This window comes from Myotis myotis, unplaced genomic scaffold (assembly GCF_014108235.1).
Source record: "Myotis myotis isolate mMyoMyo1 unplaced genomic scaffold, mMyoMyo1.p scaffold_m19_p_7, whole genome shotgun sequence".
Lineage (NCBI taxonomy): Eukaryota > Metazoa > Chordata > Mammalia > Chiroptera > Vespertilionidae > Myotis > Myotis myotis.
Genome location: NW_023416379.1, coordinates 91140954 through 91159825, shown reverse-complemented (window position 1 = coordinate 91159825; position 18872 = coordinate 91140954). Strand labels below are relative to the sequence as shown.

Below are 18872 nucleotides of genomic sequence, written 5' to 3'. Positions count from 1 at the left end.
CACTCAGGAGTGGTCCAGTCCCCCTGGACAGTGATATCAATGCCTGTTTAGCACCCATGTCTCTCTGTTTGTCTGTAGGAGTTGTTGCCATCAGCAGCCTTGGCAGGGAGCATTCCATCATTGCTCACAGTAGTCCCCATGCTTATGGGAAGGTGGAGGGGGAGAAGAGCAGTCTGGTGGTTGTAGAAGAGGGAAAAGACGGGGGAGGCAGCTGTCTACAACAAGCCCTAAGAGCTGAAGTACCTTCTGCCGCTGCCAACACAGTCCTTACAGTTGTTAGACTGGGCACTGGGGAAACTGAGGCCAAAACCCACTGTAGTGCCCTCTTTGGAAACAGAAGTCAGAACTTGCAGTGCCAGTTACTGAAGGGCAGCTCCCCCTGTTCCCCCTCTTCTGCATTGTAACTTCAGGAGCAGGTCCTTCTTGGTCCCCTATCCTGGCACGTTTTTGCAGCCATCAGAGCTCTTACTTAGTTCCTGGAAACTGTTGATGACTAAGATTTGGAAAGAAGGGTCCACATTTTGATCATAACTATTAAAGAAGTGAAACAGACTTCAGAGCAATAGGAAAAAGCAGGGGGTTCTCTCAGGTGTGAAGCCTATTGCTATTTGTGATAAGTGGTGTTGGGGGGAGTTTTCCTCACTGTTCAGTAAGCTATTGCTATCATGGAAACATATTTGAGATGGACAGGTTGGTTTAACTAGACTTTTTTTGTATGTCAGTTCTTTCTAAAGATAAATTGTACTCTCACTCATACTCCCTTGATACTAGTTCTTATAAGAAAATAACATCTCAGAAGAATAAGGTAGCATTTGTGTTTGGCCACGGCTTCTCTTTTTCAGATCCACATTGACATTCCAAGGACGAATCCTCTCATTCCATTGTTCCAGCAACCACTTGTACAGGAGGTGAGGGAAGTACTTAACGTTCTCAACCCTTCTCCCCTCATATCTCTGCGGCCCCAGTTCTGTGTGGATGGGTGCTGGAGCCTTCTCCTAACCATGGCAGGTTTACAACTAACGTGGTGTACCTGTGTGCAGATGTGGAGCCCTTCAGAGCACTTTCTTGTGCATTCTCATGTTCTCTTCCTAACACACCTGTGGGCTGAGTAGTGCTGAGAGTTTAAGGGGCTTGCCTCCAGTCTTGAGGCTACCTGGTGACAGAATGAAAAAGCAGGGGGTTCTCTCAGGTGTGAAGCCTGAGAGAGTTCCTAGTCTGGTGTTTGTTCTGCTTTATCAAGCTAAGATAATGATTTTGATTTTTCTTATTATTGTAAATATGCGTAACAAAACAACCATTACCACCATCCATCTCTAGAACTTTTTATTTTCCCAAACTGAAACCATCCCCATCTATCCTATATAATGAAGAGGTAATTTGCAAATTGACCATCATGCCCTCACACAAGATGGCTGCCCTCGTGTGGTCAAAGATGGCTGCCACAAGATGGCCGGCAGGGGAGGGCAGTTGGGGGTGATCAGGCCGGCAGGGGAGGGCAGTTGGGGGCGATCAGGCCGGCAGGGGAGGGCAGTTGGGGGCAATCAGGCTGGCAGGGGAACAGTTAGGCATCGATCAGGCAGGGGAGTTGTTAGGGGGCAATCAGGCAGGCAGGCAGGTGAGCAGTTGGGGAGCGAGCAGTCCCAGATTGTGAGAGGGATGTCTGACTGCCAGTTTTTATTTTCCCAAACCAGCAGTCGGACGTCCCCCGAGGGGTCCCATATTGGAGAGGGTGCAGGCTGGGCTGAGGGATACTCCCCCTAACCCCAGTGCACGAATTTCATGCACCAGGCCTCTAGTCCTATATAATAAAAGGCTAATATGCAAATCGACTAAAAGGTGTAAGGACCGGTCACTATGATGTGCACTGACCACCAGGGGGCAGACGCTCAACACAGGAGCTGCCCCCTGGTGGTCAGTGTGCTCCCACAGGGGGAGCGCTGCTCAGCCAGAAGCCCTGAGCTGAGCTTACGGTTGGAGAGCACAGCGGTGGTGGTGGGATCCTCTCCTGCCACCGTGGCAGTTCTAAGGGTGTCCGACTGCCCGCTTAGGCCTGCTCCCCATGGGCCTAGCTTACAGGTATCAGGCCGAAAGTGGCAGTCCGACATCCCCCAAGGGGTCCCAGATTGCGAGAGGATGCAGGCCAGGCTGAGGGACCCCACTGGTGCCCGAATCCATGCACTGGGCCTCTAGTTAAACAATAACTAACTCTCTATTCCCCAGCAGCCACCATTCTACTTTCTTTCTCCATGAATTTGACTATTCTCAGTACCTGTAATAAGTGAGATCATGCAATATTTGTTCTTTGGTGTCTAGCTTATTTCACTTCACATGATATCTTCAAGGTTCATCCATATTATAGCATGTGCCAGAACTTCCTTCCTTTTTAAGAAAGAATATTTCATTATACTAGTATGTATATAACATATATTATTGATCCATTCATCTACAGTGGACAGTTCATAATGCTGCTATGAACATGGGCAGGCAAATATCTGGCTGAGTCCCTGTTTTAAATATTTTTTTTTAATCCTCACCCCAGGATATTTTTCCCATTAGTTTTTTTTAGAGAGTGGAGGAAAGAGGGAAAGAGACAGAGAAACATTGATGTGAGAGAGACACATCAATTGGTTTCCTCCCACACGTGCCCCAACTAAGGCCAAGGATTGAACCTGCAACTGAGGTACATGCCCTTGACCGGGAATCGACCCCACAACCTTTTTTGGTCTGTGGGTCAACACTCTAACCACTGAGCTAAATCAGCCAGGACCTGTTTTATACTCTTTTGGGTATGTACTGGGGGAACCCTCATGACTTACCAATAGCATCAAGAAGATTTTGAGGTTGATACCATTATTTTACCCGTAAGAGCTCAGAGGAAGCTAAAAACCCATTCAGGATCCCTCTGTGTCTCCCGTACAGTTTCCTACAAATCAGCTCTGCTTATTCCCCGTTTTGACTTGGGGACGTTCAGATACTTCTACCTGTGCATGTTTACTCTAAACTTGGAGACAGGGAAAGTAGCTTGTATAAAAGGCTTCTCCCAATAGTGGAACCTGAATTCAAAGAAAAAAAATCAAACTGTAGTCTTTTCAACTTTTCTCAAATCACCTTTCTGTCTAGCAGACTTTAGTCCTCTTTTTCTTTTCTTTTTAATATGTTTTTATTGATTTCAGAAAGAGGAAGGGAGAGAGAGAAACATTAATGATGAGAGAGAATCATTTATCGGCTGCCTTCCACACACTTCCTACTGGGATGGAGCCTGCAACCCGGGATGTGCCCTGACTAGGAATCAAACCGTGACCTCCTGGTTTATGGGTTGACCTCAACCACTGAGCCACACCAGCCGACAAGTCCTCTTAAATAGAGTAAACTGCTAACTAGGGAGCAGAGAACTGAGTAACCCTGAGTACTGAAAGACTTGCTTTGCAAACTTACTAGTAAAAGGCATATCAGCATTAACTAGAATAAGTCAGAATTACCCACACTGGTAGAAGAGGTGAAGACAAACCTTCAGGGATTAGCCTCTCCTCTCCTCCCTGCAAAACCAGATCATCCCAGAATTGTTTCATAGTGAAAATGCCATGGTCTCCTGTGGTAACCAGAATACTGTTCAATTTCCACCTCTGACATCTTCACTGGTACAGGGTGAGTGTGTCTGCATCGTCCCATCCTTACTATAGGATTGGCCAGTGTTAAAGCCATTCACCAGGATTTGTGTATTCACAAGGTGCTGAAAGTGTGGAGTCCAGGTCTGGTTAGCCCTTCAGAAGGACTGACCTGGAGGAGCTGTTAACAGAGACATCCAGACAGACACAGGCCACAGGAGGTGTGAGGAGACAGAGTGGGATAGACAGCCCTTGGCATCTTCCTGAACATGGTGGGTCTAGCTTGACCTACAGTGTCTAGGGTCATTTAGCAGCAGAGGGGAAAGAATGTAGGTTGGCCCCCACTAGAGTATTGGGTCCAACACAAATGAGGACACTATGCCCTTCCCTCAGCCCCAGAGAGCAAGTGGGCAAGTAGAGCAGAGGCAGAGAGGCCAGCGCCTCCCACACCGGGCTCTGTTCTCACCCCCGGGAGTGCAGGAGTGTTGACACTGCGAGGCGGGCTCAACACTTACCTACAGATGCTCTACCTCTCTCCTCCACTAGCTAACCCACTACAAACCACACAACCATTTCCTTTTTACCGTTCTCCCTCGGAGCTGTCTGTCCCTCTGCCTGACCTCTGAGAGGGCCTCTTCAATTTGCCCCCAGAGCCGACTGTTTAGGGCTCTGCAAGCCCATGTGCTATGGAGGCCCTGTAGTGTCCTGTCCCTCTGTACGTCACCGACACCTCTGTCACCCTCCATGTGATTCGTAGAGACATGGACAGTCCATGTCGAGCCTAGGGGTTGTGGTCAGTGGGATGAAGCCAGGGAGTATTAGCAGGCTGAAAGAAGACGGGGAAAGCTCAGGGGGCCTAATGGAAGCAGAGGGGAGTGTAGCTGAGTGAGTGGGATAGGGCCAGACTCTGACAGAACCATAAAGATCTCTTCTTTCTCCCCATCCTAAGCCTCTGGCCTCTTGTGGCTAATATGCTTACCCCCTTTTCCATGGAGGCTGTGGCTGATTTCTCTGTTCTCAGATTCCCAGCTGTAGGAATCCATAGAATTTGGTTTATTTAACTCCCTGTCCCTAGCAAATGTCTGGGTTGCATCCTGATATATGAAGTGACTTCCTGCATTTATCATCTATCACTAGATCTTTTTCTGTCTCAGCGGGGAGAAAGGAGAGGGCGGTAGAGAAGGTATTTCCTATCTACATCCTGTAATGACAAAAAGGGTTTACCAGAAGCATCAGAACTTAGACGTTCTGAATAACAACATCCTGAATCAATGACATCATTGCGAACCTTTTTCTAAGCCGTTGGGTCACCATCCTTTTTTTTTTTGCCCCAATTTAATATCACAGTAACTAGATACTGAGAAGACAAAGGGCAAGAAGTATCCACCTCTACTTAAAAACAATTAGTGTCTTAGAAACCTTGTATATTTCTATACTTCGTCTTGTGGTATTTAAAAAAGTTTCCTAAAAATTCTGCAGCAACTGTAGGATGAATTGTGAGGTAGGTAAATGGAGGGACGGAGTGTATCCCCATGGTTTAACAGTCATGTCTCTTTCTTTCCTAGATCTTCGAAAGAATTCTATTTATTTGGGCCATCCGACACCCTGCCAGTGGGTATGTCCAGGGAATTAATGACCTGGTCACTCCGTTCTTTGTCGTCTTCCTCTCAGAACATGTGGGTAAGAAGCATGAGTACCAAGTTGAACAAGCTATTGTTCTTTCTCATCTTTGGTGTGTTTGTTTTCCCGAGTGCAGCCAGTAGGCATGTCTTGCTGAGAAAGGACAGTGACTTTAGAGTACACAGCTAAGCCTGTTTTTTGTTGTTGTTTAATCCTCACCCAAGTGTATTTTTTTCCATTGATTTTCAGAGAGTGGAAGGGAGGGGGAGAGACAGAGAGAAACATCAATGTGAGAGAGACACATCGATTGGTTACCTCCCATACACACCCCAACTGGAGTGTGAGGCCGGGGCTGGAGTCTGCAACCGAGGTATGTGCCCTTGACAGGAATCGAACCCAGGACCCTTCAGTTCGTGGGCTGATGCTCTAACCATTGAGAAAACTGGCCAGGGCCACAGCTAAGCCTATTTAATGGCAATAGCAGCCTGAAATTTCTCTCTTGAAATGGTTGCAAATCTCACCTAAAAAGACCTGCTTTGTCGCAAGAATGACCAAATTGATGTGTTCTGTCATAAACAGATGGTTTGATGATTTAATTGGAATCATTTTAGGGTTATTTTGAAGTTGTTTGAAACACAGGCCCTCATCCATGAAAGCTAGAATTTTAGATTGTATATAGGACTTCCCACTTTGGTTCATATGCTTTTTTTTTTTTTTTCATCCTCACCTGAGGATATTTTTCCCATTGATTTTTCGAGAGAGTGGAAGAGAGAGGGACAGAGAGAAACACCGATGTGAGAGGAACACATCAATTGGTTGCTTCTGGCATGCCCCGGACCAGGGCCAGGAACCTGCAACTGAGGCACGTGCCCTTGACCAGAATCGAACCCAGGACCCTTCAGTTCACAGGCCGACACTCTATCCACTGAGCCAAACTAGCTAGGGCCACATGCTATTTTTCAGTAGCGGGATGTGGACACGTAGGGTCCACATCGAGGGGAAAGGTTGTAGCACCAGAATCCAGCTCACACTGAGGTAATGGAATGGACTGAGGCGAGCACCACACCTTGATTTCTTCCCTTCTCCACCTCTGGCCCCACTGGACTCCTGTCACTTTGGGTAGAGTGATTAGATGTCACGGTGGCAGTCAGGTTTACTTGCAGCCCAAGCCTCCCCCCTGGCCAGGCCTAAATGAGGCACAGTCTTGAAAGGATTTGAGGTTGCTCCTCTCTTTTTGGTTCCTTAGTCACTTGTGCTTAGAGGTTCAAAGGAAAACCCATCTGTCATGGCCTGATGCTTTGTTCTTTTAGTTAGAGAGAAGCTCATTGGGGATCAGGACATTGAAAAGGTTCTTAGAAAACCATCCATCCAATCTGCTCACCTCACAGATGGGTTGTAAGATTCCCTGCTTTCTTATTTGTTTGTGGCAGAGCTAGGACTAGAACTTTGTTTTTTTAGACTTGGAATAAGGGGATGGGTAATTGTGGGTTTTGGAGGAGACCGTTGTAGGGGCCAGTAGGGTGATGAGAAGTGGACTAGAGTGGAGACCCTTGACATGGGAGGGGCTAAGAAATGTCTCACTTGATTTGTCCTATTCAGGTTTTCTGAAGGGACTTAGAGGGATGGTGTTTTGTAAGACAACATGAGTGAAAAAGGTCAGACAGGAAAAGCTAAGAACCATATGATTTCACTCATGTGGAATATAAACTGAAACTTCAGGGGAAAAAACAAACAAAACTGAAACTTACGAACACAAACAGCAGAATGGTGGTTGCCAGAAGGAAGGGGGTATGGGGTAAAGGGAGTCCTAATATGAGGTGACAGGAGAAGATTTGACTTTGGGTGGTGGCACATGGTACAATATACAGATCTTATAACATAGAAATCCACACATGAAACCTATATGTTCATGTTGACGATTGTCACCCCAGTCAATTTAATAAATAGTTTTTAAAAAGTATGACAGCAGAATGACATCATTCTGGTTCCCCTGAATTAGCAGCAACCAGGGCAGAACTGGCGTCAGAGTGGAAGGTCACTCTTGCCACTCTGTCAGGTGATCCTAAGCAGAAGCGTGACTAGTAAAATTTAGCCACCAGAAGTGTTTCAATAAAGCTTTTGCTAGAGGACTTTTCATTTTCCCTTCACATTAATAGGTCAGCTATTGGAAGTATCTTAATTCTGCGTGTTTAATTTTTTAAGAGCAATGCAACTGATGGGATTTTTTTGGTTGCTGCTTGCAATTCTTTGATAGGACTGCATTCTGATCTTGGTATTTGGCTTGTCAGCGCCCCCTGCTGACCCACCGTGTTTATGCAGTGCATGGGCTTCTGTGGAAGCCTTCTGTAGCTGTTCCGCCTCTGCTGCACACTTCCGATTCGCTTCTCCTAGACCTAGGAAGGTGGGGCCCATTCATTTTTTACAAACATTTTAGCTATGTTATTTTTTAAGCATATGTAAAAGTAGGTAAAATAATGTGCAAATCCCCATGTAATTATTACCCAACTTCAACAGCCCGTCTTGTATCATCTGTACCTCTGTTCATTCTCCATCCCCTCAGCTTTGTGAATTATTTGGGAGCTGATCTCAATATCAAGCATCATATTTCATCCATAAATATTTTCATATGTATCTCTAGAACATAATAATGAAAGAAACCCACAGCCATAATGCAATTATTACATCTAAAAAGTAATAATAACTCCTTAATATAATCTCATAGACAACAGTATTTAAATTTTCCTGATTCTCATAAATATATTTAACAGTTTGAATTAGAGTCCAAATCTGGTCCACACATTCTAGTTGGTTGATACATCTCATCTGTTCCCATCTGTCTCTCTTTCCCTTAGGATTCTCTAGTGTTAGCCCTTGTTTTTCCAGTTTCCATACCTAGGGAGGGGCTTTGCCATTACCAACCAGGAATGTCACCCTGATTTTTAAAGCACTTTACCATTTGCAAAGTACTTTGACATACCTGATTTCATCTACTAGGTCCCAGTCTCTCTCTTTTTAAAAATCAATATCTTCCTTTTGTTGTTGTTGTTATTTCTTATTGATTTTTAGAGAGAAAGGGAGGGGGGGAGAGAGTAGGACATTGATGTAAAAGGGAAACATTGATCAGTTGCCTCCCATATGTGCCCCAAGCGGTATCAAACCCATAACATTTTGGTGTACAGGACAATATTCCAACCAACTGAGCCACCCAGCCAGGATCCAATATATCTTTAAGGTAGGTGTATCAGCCCATTTTACAGGTGGGAAATCCAAAGTTCAGAGATTTAATGAGCTTTTAGAACTCAAACCCAGGTCTTTTGACCTCAATACCTGTGCTCTTTCTATGACTCGGTGGCATCTCATTTCAGATACTTGTCCTTGGACCCCTAATGGCTCCCTCTACTCCACTCTCTGCTTGAAAGCAGGTAGCAAGCACGTTTCTTATTGCTCTCTGCCTTAAAAAAAAAAATTGTAGGAGAAGTACATGCTCATACACATATGTAATACCTTAATCAAGAAAAAAAGAAAAAAAGAAGTATATGCTCATTAAAAAATCAAAACAATTTAGAAATGTTATTACCCTCCCCCCACCAGAGATAACTACTACTAGTGATCATTGGTGTGCATTCTTCCAGAACTTTTCCTGCGTGTGGATAAACTGCTTGTACTATTTTCTTTGTTGTTGCATTTGGAAAAATGGGATCAACCTATCCATATTTTTCTGTCTTGCTTATTTTCATTCACAAACCTGGCTTCCTTTCCAAGTCTGTGCATATAGATCTGCCCCACCTCATCATTTTTAGCAGTTATATTTATTTTCATAATAAGGCTTTACTGTAGTTTATTTAACAATTCTTCTATAGAAGGACATTTAAATTATCTACACTTTTTAGCTGTTATAAATAACATTGCAATGAATATCCTTGTACATATTTCCCTGTGTTTTTGAGTTAAAATCTATATTTATCTGAAGGAGAGTCCCTAGAAGTGAAATTGCTAGTCCCAAGAGCATCCCAAATAGGTACTAAATTTCACTCCAAAAAGGTTGACACCAGTTTATATTCCAACCACTGATGTTTGAGTGCACTTTTCTTTATTTTTATTTTTATTTTTTTTTATTTTTTTGTTAATCCTCACCTGAGGATATTTTCCCATTGATTTTTATTTTTTTAAATATACTTTTACAGGGATGGCTTACCTCCGTGCTCACACGTCTACCTTTAGTTTGTAAATTTTTCGTTTTGCCAGTTGCATTATTAAATGGCCTCATTATTAATTTATTTATGATAACATTTTGTTATAAACAATGTTATTAATGCCTAACATGCAATTTTCAACATGTATATATGTCATTGTAAATTTGTTATAAATATGATCAACTTAAAAAAAATATATATATATATATACTTTTTATTTTTATTTTTAAAAATATATTTTTATTGAGTTTATTTATTTCAGAGAGGAAGGGAAAGGGAGAGAGAGATAGAAACATCAATGATGAGAGAGAATCATTGATAGCTGCCTCCTACACACCTCACACTGGGGATCGAGCCCGCAACCCAGGCATATGCCCTGACCGGGAATTGAACCATGAGCTCCTGGTGCATAGGTTGATGCTCAACCACAGAGCCAGGCTATCTGGGTTTCCCATTGATTTTTAGAGAGAGTGGAAGGGAGGGAGAGACAGAGAGAAACATCAATGTGTGAAAGACACATTAATTGGTTGCCTCCATCATGCATCGTCGGGATCGAGCCTGCAACCAAGGTATATGCTCTTGACCAAAATCAAACCCAGGACCCTTCAGTCTGCGGGCCGATGCTCTATCCACTGAGCCAAATTGGCTAGGGCTGAGTGCACTTTTCTTCACATCTTTAGCAAAACTGAGCCTCTTAGTTGAATTGTGTTACACAAATCTGGAACGTATATCGTGGTTTATGTTTCAGATTTATTTCTACTTACTCATCAGCGAGGTTGTTTATCTTATGTGTATTAGTGTGTGTCTTTGTGAACTGATTGTTGAAATCTTTTAGCCACTTTTTCTATTAGATTTTTAGTCTTTTATAACAGGTTTTTGTAGATTAGATATATTTATTCTGGTGTGCTTTAAAAATATTAGATTGAACCACACAAAATTACTAATATTCAACCATTTTTTTATCTGTTCTGCACAGGAATTTTATATGGTTCAACCTAATATTGTTTTCCTCCCAGATCATCATTTGTTTTTTAACTTTGTGTATTGTATCTCCTTATATAGAATTTCCTAATTTTTATATAGTCCATTTGACAGGTATTTCTTGAGCTCCTACTCTGTGCCAGGGGATAGGAGTGACTAAGATGGCAGACTTAGGCCCTGCCCTGTGGTGCCTTCCTTCCAATAGGGGGTAAGGGTGGGGCCACCAACAAGTAAACCCATCATTGCAGAGCGTGAGGAGGACGAGGAGGAAATGTCTCCTCCTTTATGGCTTTTGGATTTGGTATCTTACTTAGGAAGTCCTTTCTTCCCCACCCCAATATTCTAAAAATGCTCTTCTATGTTTTAACACTCTTGTGGGTTTGGATTTACATTTAGCGTTTTAAATTTCATTAATAATTTATTTTCCTGTGTGGTGGGGATTGAGATTTAAAGTTACTGTTCCAACTGGATAGTTCATTTTTTCAGCACCATTATAAATAGTGCATCCTTCCCTTCACTAATGTGAAATCCCTCTTCATAATATAATATAAATTCCTTTATTACATAGTTCTACTTATTTCTTTCCCATTTATCTCCATTTCTATGCAAGTACTTCGTGGCTTGGATTTTCAAGCTTTATAATATATTTTATTATTATTCTAGGGCCAGTCTCTTTCATCACCCTTTCTAAAAAATTGTCTTGGCTCTTCTTCAAGGTGGACTTTAAAACCAACTTGCCAAATTCAGGAGATAGGGAACTCTTTAGAATTTTTATGGGTGTTGTGGTGAATTTATAAATTAAGTTTTGTGGTGGTTTTTGGTAGCATCTTTATTGAGATGTAATTCATATATCATACAACTCACTCACTTAAAATATACAATTCAATAGTTTTTAGTATACATATAGAGTTGTGTAACCATCACCACATTCAATTTTAGCATATCACCCAAAAAAGAAACCCTGTACCCCTGAGATATCAGCCCCAAGCCCCCATCTCCCTCTACCCCTAGGCAACTGCTAACCTACTCTGTGTCTCTGGATTTGCCATTCTGGACATTTCGTAAAAAATGGAATGATATTGTATGTGGTCTTTTGTGTCTGGCTTCTTTCACTTAGCATTTTTTTTAATGTTTAGTTTACTTTTATTATCAGACTGTGTCTTCTAAACATAATCATTACACAGCAGTTCCAACAGGAAAACCTAAGGGGAAGCTCTGAGTTAGTCTTTAAAGGACAAGTTAGGGATTTAGTATCCTAGTAGATTAAAGTTCAGCTCTTGGCATTATCCTTAAAACCGAGTACATGTGCCCTGGTTGGTGTGGCTCAGTTGGTTGGTTCCCATGCACCAAAAGGTTCCTGGATCAATTCCCAGGTGAGGACATATGCCTGGGTTGCAGGCTTGATCTCTAGTAGGGGGTGTGCAGGAGGCAGCCAATGTATGTTTCTCTCCCTCTCTTTCTCCTTTCCCCTCTCTTTCTGAAGAGCAATAAAAACATATTTCAGTCTTTACTGGAGTTTCTCAGTGGTTAGAGCACCAACCCATGCAGTGAAGGATCACAGGTTCGATACCCAGTCAAGGGCACATACCTTGGTTGCCGGTTCGATCCCCAACTCCAATTGGGGCTCGTACAGGAGGTAACCAATCGATGTATCTCTCTCATATCAATATTTATCTCTCTCTTTCTTCCTCCCACTTTCCCTTCCTCCCTCCCTTCCACTCTCTCTAAAAATCAGTGGAAAAAATATTTTCTGGTGAGGATTAACAACAACAAAAAAGCAATTCAAGAAAAGAGAGTATGTAGTATTTACTCTCTTTTGTAAGGTACAGACAGACAAATCCCAAAAGGCCTTGGCATTTCGGGCAATGTTAATGCTTTATCTATTAACTAGGGGCCTGTGCACGAATTTGTGCACCTTGAAAGGAACTGTGGGCCACGAGGCTGCAGTGGGCACAGGGGCGGGGCTTGGCACATCCTCCTTGTGCCTGCCCAGCCCCTCCCACTGCAGCCCCCTGGTCCTCTGTCTGCTGGCAGCCCTGCTCCCACCGACGCCATTCCCACGTGCTGACAGCGCCAGCCCCACTTACACCCACTGAACGGCGCAGAGCAATTGGGGCCAGCGCCAGCAGCGGGTTGTTCCACCCTACATGTTCCGCACTCTGCCGCCTGCTGCCGACGCCTGCCATGTTCCGTGTGCACCCCCTGGTGGTCAGCACACGTCATAGTGACTGGTTGATCGGTTGTTCCGCCGTTCGGTCTATTTGCATGCTTGGGTTTTATATATATAGACTAGTGACCCAGTGCATGGATTCATGCACATTGAAAGGAAATTAATTAGAAGGTGGCTGGACACACCCTGAAGCCAACCTCCCATGGCCCCTCCCCGGTGTCTGGTGTCTGCAGAGTGAGCGGGATCCCTCTGACAAGTGGAGTCCCTTGGGCTGGCCTGTGGGGATTGGGCCAAAACCGGCTCTCGAGAGGGGTCCCGAAGTACAAGAGGGCACTCTGCAAAGTTGCTGTCATACAGGGTGTGGAATGCAAACGCAAGTGTTCAGTAAACCAGATTTGGGGCCCACAGTGCCCCAGCAACAACATAACCCACAGCCGAAAATGGAATCATGCAGCCCCGTGAGGAATCAGGCTCCCTCCTCTTCGATTTTGGGGTGCATCACCTGAGAACCGCCGTTGCCAAGTCACTGCAGCTCAGTAGCTCCTGTGTTGAGCATCTGTCCCCTGGTGGTCAGTGTGTATCATAGTGACCAGTCAGATGGTCAGACACTTAGCATATTAGTCTTTTATATATATATATATATATATATAGATTTGCTCCTTGAGCTCTGTGATTCTTTGCATCTAGTGAGACACTCTGCTGAGCAGCTGCCACCTCTTAAACACACAGTCTTCCAGAGCACGCAGGGGGGATCGAACATCAGGAATGGACACTTAGAAGTCTTAGCAAGGCTGGCGCAGCCATCTCCAGATGTCTAAGCTCCGAGTGTCAGTACAGTTAGTACATGGAGAACACCTATGAGCCTTTCCCGTCGGTACCCATCTTTACTTGTAGGGGGGACAACAAAACTATAATAGCTGCTGTTTATTTACATGTGAATGCTTACCATGTGTGGGCTAAAGCCTTGTTAATAATTTTATTTAGTCCTCACAATAATCCTGTGAAGGAGGTACTATTATCCCCGTTTTATAGATAAGCCAGCTAAGGATTAGAGAGGTTAAATACTTGCCCAAAGTCAGATGACCAGAAGGTTCGGGAGCCTTTATTTAAATATAGTTCACTTAGCATATTTTTGTTTCATCCATACTCTAGCATTGTCAGTACTTCATTCCTTTTTAGTATTCAATAATATTTCATTGTGTGGCTATACCACGCTTTATCTGCTCATCAGTTGATGGATATAAATTATGTTTCAAAGAAACAAAGCATATAGATTTTTCTACAGCCTCAAGGCTTTTCTTGGAGTAGATACAACATTGTGGCCTTCAAGAATAATTCTCTTCTCTGAGTAATAATCCTTCTCTTATCCCCTTCTCTAATGGTGCCGGATCCTCATGAGGCAGCCGCTGGAAAGGTTTTACTGTGACCTCTCTGATATGATGCTCCCTAATTCAGGAGGCCTGGGTATGCTGTGCTCAGGGATCAGGCCAGGGAGCTGCCCTCCGCCTCCTGTGCAGCCTGGCAGCCTCAGCCCACTGCCCATCTCCCCGAGTTGTAGCGTGGAGGATCTGCCCTGGTAGGGCTGTGGGACCCACTTGCCTCCTGGACATTATTTGGCCTCTCTCCTACGCCCTCCCCCATCTGTTCCCTGTCACTTTCATAAATTAGTACCTGAACTTGCTTCATGCTTTGTGTCATGTTTTCTGTAAAATAGTTGAGAACAGATCCAGACATCCTCTGAGTTGATAGAGAAGTTGTCCATACCAGCCTCACCCTCAGGCAGCTTCCTTCTCAGACAGAAGGGGCCTCTATGGATAAGCCCATGTCAGGGTCCAGGGTGACTGTGCTAGAGGGTCACCCCGGGGAGATACCGTCTCTGGACTATGATCCCTGAGACTGCAGAGTACCTCTAGTCTGTAATCTATAAGCCTTTGGACTTAGACGATATTATTGATCTAGCTCTGAACATAGTAAGTTAACATGTAATTGATAGTGAGGTCATCACCAAAATAAGCTGCTTAACAGCAACTAAAGTGACACATATGAGGAAATCACACAGGGGCTCAGGGCATGTCCTGTTTTCAAAGGAAGAGACAAGCCTGGTGATTTCTTTCGGTGCAACTGGACCGGCGTGGAGCAACGCCTCTTCTCTGCCTGACGCCGCACAGGAGCATTTGCATTTCAGGGTGTTGAGAAGCACAATGGCACCGGAACTCCCGAGGGCAGGCTCCCCCCTACTTGTCACATGCACCCGGTTCCCTGCATGACAGTCCCCCTTGTCGTGGATGCCCACCTAGGAAGGGCTACCTTAAGCAGGAGAGAAAAGCTGCTTTCTCTCACATTAAAAGCCAAGAGGTTAGTCCAGGGTTTGCACGCTGCTCGCAGACATCAGGGGTCCAGGCTCCCTTCTCTTGTTCTATGTTCTCAGTGCGTGGCTTCCTTCTCGTGACCCAGCGTAGCTGTGAGTTCTGGCCGGTGTGGAGGAGGAAAGGGAGGAAGGCTTGCTCCTTCCCTTTAAGGACACTTCCGATGTACGTGATGCTTGGGCTCAAGTCTCTTTCATCCGAACTTAGTCTCATGTCTGTAACTGTCTGCAGTGCTGCTGGAAAACAGTCTGCATCCCAGGTGGCCAGTGCCCTTAGGGGTCCTGTCACCAAGGAGGAAGGGGGACAGTTGTGTGTGGACAGCTGGCAGTCCTTACCTCCCCTTGGCTCCTAGATGCGGTGTTTGACTGACTCCTCTGCTCCCCATACCAGCCACCCCTTCCCCTCAGCAGCATTTCCTGTCTCTTAAGTCAGAAATGCTAAGGAGTGTTGATTATTCCTTTTTCTCACTCTTCATATCCAGTAAGTTACAAAGCTTTGGCGATTTTACGTGCTCAATATTTCTGGAAGCTGTTTCCCTCTCCATTTATCCTATGACTGGTCTGGGTCAGGCCTGGACTGCTGAAATGGCCAAGTGTGTTTCCTCATCTCCAATTATATCCCCTTCAAACCCATCTTCCACACCAATTAAGCACATACTTGCCCATGTAACCCCTCCGCTTAAAGCAGCGGTTCTCAACCTGTGGGTCGTGACCCCTTTGGCGGCCGAACGACCCTTTCACAGGGGTCGCCTAAGACCATCCTGCATATCAGATATTTACATTACGATTCATAACAGTAGCAACATGACAGTTATGAAGTAACAACGAAAATAATTTTATGGTTGGGTCACAACATGAGGAACTGTATTTAAAGGGCCAGAAGGTTGAGAACCACTGGCTTAAAGCCCCTCAGTAGCATCCTATCATCTACAGGTGAAAATGTCCAGGTTGTCAAGCTGTTGTGCTAGGCCCTGGACGAGCAATGCCCTGCATCACCCTGAAGCTCAGCAATCCTGCATTGACATTTTAAATCATTCCTTCTTCTGCGCCATCCTTTTATCCCCTAGGCCAGTGGTGGGCAAACTGCGGCTCGGCAACCGCAGCTCATGAGCCTCATGCAGCTCTTTGGCCCCTTGAGTGTGGCTCTTCCACAAAATACCAGCTCTTCCACAAAATACCGACTTCTGCGCATGGGCCACAAAGTTTCAATCGCACTGTACGTGCGTGCCCGCACGTGGTATTTTGTGGAAGAGCCACACTCAAGGGGCCAAAGAGCCGCATGTGGCTCGCGAGCCGTGGTTTGCTGACCACGGTTAGGCTAATCCTTGTGCTCCTTTAAGACTCCCCTTCCTCCTGGAAGCCTGTCCTGAGACTTCCCGCCGGCCCCCACCCCCAGTGGCACTCTCCATGTAACCCTGTACATTTCACTGTAGCGCTTCCCACAATGCAAGCTACTGTCTATGTTTCCCTCCTGCCCTCTGCCACCCGACTGTATGATTCTTTGAGGCCAGAGACTATTTGTAAACATCTCTATATTCCCAGTGCCTTCACTTTGTCTCCCAAATATGCATTCCACACATCTAGAGCAATGAGAGAATGAAAAGATTGTGAGAACTTTGCAAGATATCCAGGAATTGGTATGGCTTTGCTGGGCTTGGCCACTGGAGGGCAGTGAATCACATACAATGCTCTACTGTGCGGGTTAGCCAGAAGTTCTCCCGGCTGAGGGATGGCGATGGAGAGCCACCACTCCTCAGCAAGTTTTTATTGAGCACCTATCCTGGGCCAGGCACTGTCGGCACTGGGGATGTGCCCATAAACAAAGTAGGCAAAAATCTGCCGTTTACTTCTAGTTATTTATTCAAGGAAAAGGAAAGCTTATCATCCTTAAAGGCTGTACAACAATATTCACAGCAACTTTATTCATATAGACAAAAATTGTAAACAACCTAAATATCTGTTAACAGGAAAACAGATAATCATACATTGGAAAAGTACTTAGCAATAAGAAAGACAAACTACTGATTAAAGGCAACAACATGGAAGAAACCACGTCAAACCATTATGTTGAACAAAGAAAGTACACACTGTATAATTTCACTTACATAGAGTTTAAAGGATCTGTGGCAACGGAAACCAGAACAGTGCTTGGCGGGTGGAGACTGCCTGGGAGAGGCCCGGGAAACCTTCTGGGGGATGGCGGCGTTCTCTCTTTGGATTGGGGCATGTTTGCACTGAAGCCTACATGTGTCAGAACAGAACTGTGCACTTATATGTGGTCGGCTGTGTGTAAATTACATGTAAAAAGAAATCCCTTTCCTACAGAAACACAACAAATAGAAAAATAGGTGTTAGTTGGATTGTGATGGTGCTACGGAGAAAATGAAGCTGGAAAGGATAGAGGTGTTCCATTGGCAAGAGTGGAACGGGAGCAGGTTTTAAACAGAGTGGTGAGCCAGGTCACATTGCGAAGAGGATGTTTGAGCAAAGCCCTGAAGGAGGCAAGGGGGCAAGCCAGTTAATTTTTGATAGTTACCTCAAAATTTCAGAGGAAATAAGTTAATATTAAATGCCCCACATACTGCCATGTCTTGCTCCTGGGCTGTGGATTATCCTGCAGCCCCAGCTCTCAGTCAGTGGGAGGCCTCATTCTCCACTCACATCCGACTCTGCATGTGGTACCCACCCTGCCAGTCCTGTTCTTCCCTGCCTGATGGGGTGTGGATGCCAAAGATAAAACTGGAAAAACTAATGGTGGGGTTTCATTATTGCCTTACGAGAACATTCCCTTTTTCTTTTTTAAATGTGAACTTTTAGCCTGGCCAGTGAGGCTCAGTTGCTTGAAGTGTCATCCTGTGCTCTGAGGGGTCGTGGGTTTGATTCCTGGTCTGGGTGCATACTCGGGTTGTCGGGGGGAGGGGGACATCCAATCAATGTTTCTCTCTTGCATCGATGTTTCTCTCCCTCTTCCTCTCTCCTTGTCTCCTCCCTTCCTCTATCTCTAAAATCAATTTAAAAAGGCCTGTCCTGGGTTGAGGATTAAAAAAGTTTTTAAATGTAAACTTTACATTGAGATATAACATACATATTTTAAAGTACATGTATCATACATGCACAGTTTGATAAATTTCCAATAAATAACCAGCACCCGTATCAGGACATGGAATATTCCCAGCATGCAGAAGTCACCTCGGGTTCCCACCTAGCCCCTCGCCCCCAATACCACCACCACCCCCCGCCACCTGCCTCAGCAAGGGTAACTTCCTTAGTCAGTTTTGCCTATCTCAACTTGATCAATTGAATCACACAGTGAGGATATGTCATTCTCTATTTTAATGCTATTGGGGGGATGGAGCTGATGCTGAATGTTTTAGCGCTCACCCTATTTGGGACTCTAACCCTTTCCTCAAGATGCCTGCTGGCCCTGTCTTCACAGCTGAGGCAGCTTCCCATGTGACAGGCAGTTGAGGGCTGTTTGAGGCTCTTCCCAGCCGTGGACGTGTGTCTGGAGACAACCAGTCAGAGTGCGGCACAAGCTGCTTTCAGCTGGCCCTTGAGAGCAGTGGATGCTAGTGCTGAATTTACTATCAGGGAGGAGGGAGGACTCCAAGGTCAGTTGTGGCTTGTCATCTCTGGGCTGAGAACTCGCCTGCTCTCCCTGGCGCGTGGCACGAGGGACGTGTGCGTGCTTCCTCACTTGCGCGTTCACTCTCATCCAACCCCAAGAATAAGTGAGAAGCTGACAGAGGAGAAATTGAGGTAGCCAGCACATTCAAGATGGTGGAGCCTAATGAGGAGCCTCTGAGCAGCTGACCTTGGCCTCGGGGACCACAGTGACACACCGCCCATTGGGTGATCTTTGGGCAGGTCCTCGAAGGTTAGGTGTGTGCTGGACCTGCTCTCCTTGCCCCCATGATCTGAATACTTGCAGAGTTTGG

The 18872-nt window shown here is 45.1% G+C and overlaps 1 protein-coding gene across 4 annotated transcripts in view; it reads left to right on the top strand.

Moving 5' to 3' along the window:
- The window catches only part of TBC1D22B (TBC1 domain family member 22B), a 78281-nt gene that overhangs the window by 35888 nt on the left and 23521 nt on the right, over nt 1-18872 (top strand). For all 4 annotated transcript variants that reach the window (XM_036316303.1, XM_036316302.1, XM_036316305.1 and 1 more), the window contains exons 7-8: nt 843-908; nt 5171-5285. In XM_036316303.1, the coding sequence (XP_036172196.1) occupies nt 843-908; nt 5171-5285 (181 nt within the window). The remainder of the gene's footprint in view (nt 1-842; nt 909-5170; nt 5286-18872) is intronic.